General features: G+C 48.9%; 1 protein-coding gene across 1 annotated transcript in view; it reads left to right on the top strand.

Moving 5' to 3' along the window:
• The first annotated feature begins 3,260 nt into the window (after positions 1 to 3,260).
• LOC117867923 (tyrosine-protein phosphatase non-receptor type 11-like) overlaps positions 3,261 to 10,198 on the top strand; it is an 84,321-nt gene continuing 77,383 nt past the window's right edge. Inside the window, exon 1 of the mRNA XM_034753390.1 lies at positions 3,261 to 3,356. Within this exon, the coding sequence (XP_034609281.1) occupies positions 3,343 to 3,356 (14 nt within the window). The 5' untranslated portion in view covers positions 3,261 to 3,342. The remainder of the gene's footprint in view (positions 3,357 to 10,198) is intronic.

Genomic DNA, 10,198 nt, shown 5'->3' with positions numbered 1-10,198 from the left:
TCTCTCTAAGATCATTGCTTAGGCACAGGGATGATCACAATGTGTCCCTTCATATTTAAGGACTCACTCGCTCTCCAAAAGAGAAGGCAAAACAAGGAATATAACCAGCCTTAAAGACCAAGTGGGCCAGTGCTCATAGGCTTACCTCTTAAGAACATAAGAACGGCCATACTGGGTCAGACCAATGATCTATCTAGCCCAGGATCCTGTCTTCCGACAGTGGCTGATGCTTCAGAAGCAATGAAGAGAAGAGACAATCAGTGAGCAATCCATCCCGTCTTCCACTCCCAACTTCTGGCAAACAGAGGCTAGGGACACCTAGATCAGGGGGCTGCCTCCCTGCCCATCTTGACTAATAGCCATTGAGGGACCTATCCTCCAGGAACTTGTCTAATTCTTTTTTGAACCCCGTTATGGTTTTGGCCTTCACAGCATCCCCTAACAATGTCTGATATTATGTTGGCATGGCTGGCAGCTTTATGCCACCTATTTGGTTTTGAACTAGCATAGCTAGCAGGTTTTTTCTTCCTACCTAGTATTGTACTGGCACGGTGGGCTGCTTTTACCATAAGTTGATTAACGGAAAGAGAATTTTCTTTACTGGCAGCCTGATTTAAGTGCTTAACGTAGGGGATTGAATTACTGTGGCATTTGGCCACGAAAGCCAAAGAGACCATCCTCCAGTTGTAGCTACTGTCATTCTATAATCAAAACGTTTGCTGTTCCATGTAATAATTATGTGCTGCATTTTATTTGATTTATTTATTTTGAAAGGTGGCAACCTTCTGTTAACTTTCATGCTGGGCAATTAAAGCAGATCAGATGATAACATAGAAAGGAAAGGTGAGGTGGCGGTCCTGACCTCTTAATTAAGTGGTATTATTTTAGGGAGCAGATGAGGTTAGCTTCATCCAATGGTGAGGGGAAGAAAATATACAAAGGTATTGAACTGTGGAGAAAGGTAAACAGCACATCAGAATACATTGAGCAATTGATAATGCAAGCCACAGAAAACTATAGAGAGCAGGGGGAATGCTTTCCCTGGCTGGGAAATTATTAAGCCATAATTAATGTGTAGGAAGCACTTCAAGAACCTGTGATAAGAGGTTGCAAATACCAATTACACATGTATTATAAAAGTTTAGAAACCAGGGGCACGATCGTGTAGATTGGGTTGGAGGAGGAGGAGGAAGATTTCCTTGGTTTTTCAATAGACGTAGTGCTTTATTTTTTATTAATGTCTTAAACATATTAGTTCATCCAAAAGGATCTTGAAGCCTTTTCTAAATATGGACCACATCCTACTTCCCTTAGTGGTGGGAGTAGTCCCACTCCAATGGGGCGGCATGTAGAGAAAACCATGCAGACACCTCTGGGAAAGCAGCAGTCTGGTGTATAGGAGGGAGGTGGAAAAATGTGGTCCTGGGCAACAGGGTAACAAGAAGTGCCCTAGTACCTGTAGTGGGCAGCAGAACAGAGAGGATCCGTCTCTCTCTTTCTCCTCCTGAATGGCAGGTCAACTTGTGCTCCTAGCGCCCGCCTAAATGTGTCAAGAAAACAAAGGACAATTGTATGAAAATTACAGGACAAAGCTTATTTTAAAGGAAGGCCTATCACAAGACCACACACTGGCATCTCAACATGTGATCTCTGATCTTCTGCCCTGTGCTGCCAGAGCCACAGGACAAAGCACAGCCTCGGATGTCTGAGCCAGAGGGCCCGGCACCAAATCCAGGATGTTGCCTGAACGAACGCCAGGCGCCCTGCCCCAGGAATTTTATTTACACAGCAGCAGACTAGGGTGGCTACCTGCCCTGGGGTCTGGCTAAAGCTCACATCATCCACTGGCAGAGGGACTAAGGACAACGGGCTGAGCTGCTCCCTGCTGAGTGTACAGACTCCAGCAGGCCTGTCCATGGGCTCTAGGGAACAGCCACAGAGCTACCATCCATCCCCACTTCCCTGGGCCCACCTCACCCTGACCTAGCCCAAGCGCTAGGGGGACCACAGGCTGTGATCGTGCACCCTGCCGCAGCCAGGCTCCTACCCTGCCTCCTCAACCAGGCTCGGCCTTTCCAACCTGATGCCCAGCTGCCTAAGCCAGTGTTTTTCAATCCGTTGGTCGCAACCCACTACTGGGGTCGCAGCATGAAAGGCGCTGGGTGGGTCGCCTTGCTCTGGTCAGCACCGCTGACCGGGAGGTTAAAAGTCCCGGCGGCAGTGCTGGCTGGCTAAGGCAGGCTAGTGCCTACCTTTTCCAACACCGCGCTGTGCCCCGGAAGCGGCCAGAAGCGGTCCGGCTTCTAGGCAGGGCAGACGGGGCTCCGTGCGCTGCCCCCGCCCCAAGCACTGGCTCCGCACTCCCCGAGCATTGGTTCCTGGCCAATGGGAACTGGGGGAGGTGGTGCCTGGGTGCAAGAGTCATGCGGAGCCGCTTGTGCGCCTCTGCCTAGGAGCCAGATCTGCTGCTGGCCGCTTCCGGGGCGCAGCACAGTCCACGGTGCACCCTGGCTGCGCCACTGAGCCGCCAGAGGTAAGTCCGTGCCACGCCCCAACCCCTGCCCCAGCCCTGAGCCCTCACAAACCCAGCGCCCCTCCTGCACCCCAAACCCCTCATCCCCAGCCCATAGACCTGACCCCCTCCTGCACCCCACCCCCAGCCCTGAGCCCCCACAAACCCAGAGCCCCTTCTGCACCCCCAACCCCTCATCCCCAGCCCATAGACCTGACCCCTTCCTGCACCCCAACCCCTTGCCCCAGCCCTGAGCCCCCACAAACCTGGAGCCCCTCCTATATCCCAAACCCCTCATCCCCAGCCCAGAGCCCTGACCCCCTCCTACACCCCAAACCCCTCATCCCCAGCTCCCTTGGGGTCGCAGGTATCAACAAGTTTCTTCAACTGGCTCCCCAGAAAAAAAGTTTGAAAACCACTGGCCTGAGCCATCCCCTCCCCAGGACGTGGGCTGGCCCTTTAAGAGCCGCAGCGGCTGCCCTGCCTCTGTTGCTAGGCGGTGCCAGTTGCCAAGCGGGGAGGGAGGGGGCAGAGGAGCAGAGGGCGGGGGTCCCCCCTCGTCACAGGGAGGGCTTTCCCCCTGCTGACACGTGGTTTAACCTTCCAGCTGGAGGAGGCGGGGCTACCCTGGCAGGCTTGACCAATGAGCGGCCTGGGGGATGAGGGCCGGGGCGTGCCCAGTCCATATATGGCCCGGGAGTGGGCGTGGCTGGGGGCGGAGCACCGCCCCCTTCTCTGACCTGTGCAGCTGCGCCTCGCCGGCAGGCACCGTGCACTTTGCGGAGCAGCCTGAACGCCGGCGTCCGCGGCTCTCCCCGTCCCGCGTCGCCATGACTTCCCGCAGGTAAGGGCTGCCCGGGGGCAGCCGCCTCGGATCCTGCCTGCCGGGCCCTCGCCTTGCTCCCTCCGGCTCTGCCCTTCCTCGCCCCCCTCCCCTGAGCTCGCCCGGGTCTGCGATCCCTTCGCAGCCGGCTATCTGCTCCCGCAGGCTGGCTCCCAAGCGGGGGTGCGCTGCGGGGCAGGTGGGGGCGCGCCCTTCCGTCGCCCCCAGCCGCAGCGGCTTTAAACCTGTCCTGGACAAAGCACCCAACTGAGCCCTCTCCCTGGCGGGGCATGGGCCAGCAGACAGCCCCTCCCCGGCCCTGGGCGTGAGGGCATGGCTTGGGCTTTGTTCGCGTGCGCCCTCCACATGTGGGGAAAACAGGGCGCGGTGGGCTTGCTTTTAAGGACCTGCTTTTTAGTTCGTTGGGACCATCGCCGGGGCCCTTATTTCCTTTTTTTTTAAAAGAAGTTGCTGAGTTGGTAGAAAGAGACTGAAACCTTTCCGCAGTGAGGTATCAAATAAGTAACACAGAGGAAATCATGAGAGCGGCTCCTGAAGGCTTGGAAAGTTTTGGCCTTGTGGGTTTTTTTTTTTTTTTGTTTTCAAAGCTGACTCTGGTGCATATTGCATTGTAGGTACGTTTAATAATCTAACCAGCCTCTTGGGCCATAGTGTGTTTAAAGGAAGCGGAAGGTGCAAAGTAGCGTTTGAGCTGATATTGGCCATAGCTGGTACACAGAAAGGAACTCACAAAAGTACTTTCCTGCCTGCGTTGCTAAAGCCAGGGATTTGAAGCCGGGGGCGGGGGAAAAGTTGATCCAGAATTGTGTTAAGATGTTGCTGTTTCGGCCAGGCAAAAGGAGGAGCTCGGTAGCGGAGTTCTGATTTCTACTGCAGTTCTTTTGCGAGTTGGCAAGGTAAATGCAGTTTAAGAGGTGGCCTTTGAAAACAAAGCAAATGGGCATCGTCCATCTGTCACATACCTCTCTACTCCTCCTGCCCCTTGGTCCTTCCTTCAAAAAGTGTGTTCTCCAAAGTCTGCTCTCCTTTACCAGTAGGACTTGATTTAAACCCATTCTACAGGCCATGGGTAGCAGCCGAATGTGGTTAAAACGGAGTTCTGATTTCCATATATAATGTGTGTAAATATGAACGCATGTGGTCGTTTCAGATCAACCCTTTTAATGTGCAGAGCTGCTCCATGGTTAGTTGCACTGAGCTTTTCAGCGAAGGCGGGATTAGCTGGGCTCTCTCTAATAAATGAGCAGTTTGGCTTCAGTTTTTCTCGACAAAGTGTCTTAACTCAAACTCTGCAAAGCTTTCCTTTTCCCCGATAGGGGAGGGAGAGAGAGGGTGGCTGACTCTGAATGTCTTCCCTAAATACTTGAGGCCTAAATCTGCCACTGTCAGAATCAGTCAGTTGCAAAATTGTTCCTGACTTAAGCCTCTGTCTAGCAGTAATTCTGTGGAGTAGCCCCATTTCCTTTATTGGGGCTCTTCCCGGGAACAGGGTTCTGATAGCATCATCATCGTGGACTTAGAGTGAACCAAGGGTTGCTCCTTATTTATGCAGGGGTTTTAAGGAGCGGTGGTGAAAGATGTTACCTACCTTTAAAACTTTCTAGTAACTGGCTTCCTGAGCCGTGGGTCTAAAATGGGTAAACAGACATTGCAAAGGATTTCTTTTTGACATGCAAGCTGCTTTCTCTTGTGATCCTATGAAACCAAAACACCTGCATAGTTCTGTATACCCCCGAGTGACTTTGCCCTTGGCGTCTGTCAGGAGCAGTAACTTTCAGAGCTTTTGTCCGTATTAAAAATGGGGTGGAGGGTGTCTCTTCTGCTGGGAGGGTTGAGATGGTGGTGGAAAGCAATCCTGCAAATGACTGACACTTTAAACTCTGATGTGGCTAGCTATAGGACAGGGACGATCTTTTTGTTCTGTGTTTGTATAGCCCTTAGCACAGTGGAATCCTTGTCAATAAATGGTGCTCCTAGACGCTACAGTGATGTAACGAATGTCTCTGGACTTGGGTGGTAATTGAAGGAATCTGTTTTCGCTTTACTCCAAATATTACTGGGTAGCAAGTATGTGCTCATGATTTGGGATCTTCACATTTTTTCTTAAAGCAAAAGGTTTGAAGTTTGCCTTAGACTCTTTCCTGCAGGGAGAATCACGTGAATGTTTTCCCCGAAGTATAACGGGGAAGTAAAAAATAGAGGCACCGCACTAAACTGGTGGGTGCCTTGTTCGCTTATGAAGCACACATCTGCTGACAGGCAACGGCGTTAGAGCAGAGGAGTGGGAGTCTAAACGCTTGGGTTCTATTCTCAGCTCCAGCTCCAGCCCCAGCGCTCTGAGCTTGAGCCAGTTGCTTTAAGCTCTCGGTGCTTCAGCTTTTCTGTCTGTAAGATAGAGATAATGGGCCAGATCCTCCTCTGGTGTAAACTCTCCCAGCACTATTGACTTCAGTGTAGTGACGTGACTCGTAGCAGATGAGGAACTTCAGTGAAGTCAGTGGAGCTGTGAAAGTTTATACCAGATGAGAATTCATCCTAGAGCCAGTGTAACCCACCGGCTTGGTATGTATTATGAACATAAGCACGGCCATACTGGGTCAAACCAAGGGTCCATCTAGCCCAGTATCCTGGCTTCCGACAGTGGCCAATGCCAGGTGCCCCAGAGGGAATAAACAGAGCAGGTAATCATCAAGTGATCCATCCCCTGTCGCCCATTCCCAGCCTCTGGCAAACAGAATCTAGGGACCCCGTTCCTGCATCCTCCTCTGTGCCTGATCCAGAGATGATGATGATGATCTGTTTCGAGCCACAGCTGCAGAGCCTGGCTCTTTGGTTCAGGCTGTAAAGACTTGCATGTTTAGCTTTGGACATCCCTAGTTCAATCCTCGGTGTTTCTTCCAAGACCGCGGCTGTCACACCTGCTTAGCAAGAGTGCAAGCCGTGTCATGAATGTCTATAAAACCACATGGAGATGCGTAGGTGCAAAGGGCAATAGCTGTGCAAAGTGTTCTCTCGCACCGTGCACCTGCTTTCTTGTTCGTGCATATTTCAGACTTGCACGGCAGCCCATGGTGCTAAGAGGTGCTCTGGAATGAATAGGCTTATTGGCTGCATTATTACCGGATGGCAGTGCGGAGTGCTTGGAAAGTGAGTGCAGGGCTCTGAAGTATCTTCCTATCCTACTGTAAGAGGCTACTCCAAGGGGGGGTTCTCCTCCATCAAGTGATACTCCAGTGGTTCCTGCCCGGGCCGAGGTGTGCTGATCTGCTGTTTCAAGTACCACCTCTGTGGCTATAGCTACCCTCTGCATCGAAAGATTGCAATGAGGTGCTTGCTAGCTTAAAAAGCTGGAGGCAAGTATGAACAGGAGTGTAACTGTGGGTCATCACTCATGTGTGTGTGTGTGACAGACTTGGTTTTAAACCCTCGTGGGGGTCTCCTGTCCTAGTGGAAGGCAAGACCAGATCCCCTGATATTAGCTTCAGTGTGTGTGTGTGTGTGTGTGTGTATTTAATGCTTTGAAGTAGGCCCTGCCTGATGTCACGAACCGGTTGCGTGCGGCGGCGTCACGGCTTTCAGCCTAGGGGCAACGTGAGGTGGTTACGTCGTTACGTGAACTGAGGCCGCTTCGGAAGCATTTGCTGTTGGGCTCAGTTGCCAGCGCAAAGCATCAGCACGAACGGCCCTTCAGCTTGTAATCTTACTGAAATAAGAAGGTTCTGTGCTCTGTTATATGGTGACTATTTTTGGCCCTTTCCACTTCAAACTGTAGGTCAGTTGTCTCGTGTGTTGGTGATGGGGCCTCAGGTTTTCTGGAAAGAGGGTGCAAGCTGTGAATTGACACTGAACTTCAAAGATCAGATGGCTACTGCTTACAAGAGGGCTTCGGCATGTGGCTAGTCCTAAAACGAGCTGATGGAAATCGTATCTGATTGGCCATTATACAGGGATATCAAAGGGCACATGGTGTACAAACCAGAGAGCAAGTTCTGTGCCCCGATGAGCTTACAGCTTCAGATATGTAACTAGGCTTGGAAGGATGAGGTTTTGTCAGTCCACATCGATTTCGGCATAAGCACTCGCAAACCGAGGAAAGAATATTTCCACTAATGATGGAAATTAACAGCTAGGCAAAGTAAGAAAAATGCTGCTTGAGAACTTATTAGAATTTGGTCTAAGGATATTTGCATGGTATATATTGACGTGTAACAGTGACATTTTGTGTTTTAATGGTTAAAGCTTTTACTCTTTTTGAATCTCGGTGCCTCTACTGGTATTACATCATGGTCTGATCCATGCCCCCCCCCCCATAATTTTGCACAACCGTGAACATTTCAATTGATGAAACTTAAAAGAAAACCCTGAATTCTGCGCAAGTGTGAAAATTAAATTGATTGAAAAATGAGCATTGGTATTATCTGTCCAAATTATTTTTAAAAAGGAGGGGAAAGGAAAGCATCTCTCTGGACAGATTTGTTACAAAGAATCGACCCTTTTGAGAAAGGGTTGAATCCTGCTTTCCCGATGCACAGAATGGGACTGTAATAATAGTGTGAGCTGGACAATTAAGCCCTTTATTTGTGTGATTCCCTGCCCCCATACGCAAAACCGGAACGAATGATCTGCCATGAAGTGTGTGGCGGGGAAGGAGCGGTGGTGAGGAGGGGCAGAGCTGAATTCAGCATTGGGGGCTGGCCTTGCTGGTGGTCGGCATTTGACACACCTCCTGCTTGTGTGTATCTGTTTTGGGAAGATAACGCGACATGCTAAAACTGCTCTTCCTTTAAAGGAAGGCGTAGGATCAAGATAGGTTCCTTTGCTTATTGCACATATATATTTGTATTTAATCAAATCACATTAAAATTAAATATTCCCCCATCCCCGAGAGAACTGCAGGTGACAGATGCTAATCTCCCTGCCTCATTATGCTTCTTGAAGGCACTTGGATACTAGGAGCAGTGGGGGCTGTATAAGGGCGTGTGTGTGTGTGTGTGTGTGTGTGTGTGTGTGTGTAAACTGACACGTGTTCACAGCTCTGCAGTAGAGGGAAATGGGTTTGTTGTCTTAAAACTGTAACACAAAGCTGTCCCTGGCTCCTAACTTTAGTCTTCTGCCAAAGCTTTGTTGTATTGGTTCTCAAAGGCAGCCTGATGAAAGAATAGTCACTTCTTCCTTCCACCCCTTCATTCACCCTTTAATAGCATCTGCTCCAGTTCAGGCCTCAAGACTGTCTGAAAAACACCCAAATCTGCAAGGTTAGAGAGGGCAAGCAGCAGGGTTCTGCTGAAACACCCTAGCTGGCTTGCTGAGAAGTCAGGCATCTAAGAATAGCTCCCCCCAGCCTCGTGCTTAAGTCCACTCCGGTGAGATTAGAGGTCTTTTGCTGGGATGTAGAGATCGGAATGGATAAATCTTGCCTCCCAGCCGTGACCGGCTGCTACTAGCTCTTGTGTGCCCTGCGTCCTGTTCCTAGAAAGGAGACGCACAGCACTTGTACTGTTGCTCCTGCAGGACCCAGGTATGTGCTGGGCCAGGCTTTAACTTCCATCAGTTCCCTGGGACTGCAGGGTTTAGGAAGAAAGAAGGGGTGGAGGAAACCAGCAGAGCTGGGTGGGAAATGGTCTTCCCCTCCCAGGAGAATTTTTGCATGAACGGAAAAATGTTTTGTCCCAATTCTGGACAAAGTCTATCTCAAATTTTCCAGAACAAGAAATCTTTTTTTCCAGATTGTGTCAAACAAAACCTTTCATTTCAATTTTGCCTTTTTTGTTTAATTTTTTTAACCTACATTTACTAAAATTTCAAAACAAAGTTTTTTCGCATATTTTTTAAAAAAAACCTTTCTGGTTGAAAATGTTAAAATTTCAGGAATTTGAAACGTTTTTTCCAAAAACATTTTGTGTTGGGAGATTCGTCAAAACCAACCCAGTTTCTCAAACAGTTTTGATGAAGCAGCATTTTTCAGTTAAAATAGTTCGTTGAAAAATTCCTCACTAGCTCTAGAAACCAATTCGGTAGCAAATGCCATTGGGCCAGACCCTGAACTTACTTATCCCCATTGTCTTCAGTTGAGTGACACTAACCTGAGCTCAGAATCCAGGCCCTCAGATATAAGAACTGCCATGTTGGGTCAGACCAATGGTGCATCTAGCCCAGTATCCTTTCTCGGACAATGCCAGAGCTTCAAGTTGTAAGTTTTGGCCATCGTGACATCTCACGAATAGTTAGGGCCCTTTGTTTTCAGTTTTTATTTTATTAAATTTCTCCCAGGAATTTCAGTGTTTGTTACCACCACAACAAAAACAGGTGAAAATCAGTGCAAAAAACTAGTGGTAATTTTTCTGGGTAAATATCAGGGTTTATTTTGATGGACGGAAAGATGGGGGGAGGGGGCAAGTATTCAGTAGATTGAACGGAATTCAAAGCATTAATGTGGTTTGCTGTAGAACTAAAACAGAACTCAAAACACACTGCCACCTGTGAGTTTAAGAAAACAATACATCCCTAATCTCCAAATAAAACTTTTGATTTGAATAAACAGTTTACTGTTGTAGATTTAGAACTATTAGTTTATAAACATTTACAGCGGATACACTCAGCTTCGTCCCTTTCTCCTGCTTGTGTTGTGTTTAAACTTTTGAATACTTGTGTTCTGAAATATATTCTGATACAGATTTTCATTTTCTTCCCATTTTAGTGTGTCAAATCATTATCTGCTACAGCTTAAAATGTGTACATGGTGGGCGTGAGATTCACCAGTATGTTCAGATGTACACGCACTTCAGAGCTTGCGTGCGTGCCCGTTTGTTTATTGTGTGTATCTTCTAGACTAATAAATATCT

Source organism: Trachemys scripta, chromosome 19, assembly GCF_013100865.1.
Source record: "Trachemys scripta elegans isolate TJP31775 chromosome 19, CAS_Tse_1.0, whole genome shotgun sequence".
Classification (NCBI taxonomy): Eukaryota; Metazoa; Chordata; order Testudines; family Emydidae; genus Trachemys; species Trachemys scripta.
Note: the sequence above shows the minus strand (reverse complement) of the source record. Positions and strands in the feature narration are given on the sequence as shown.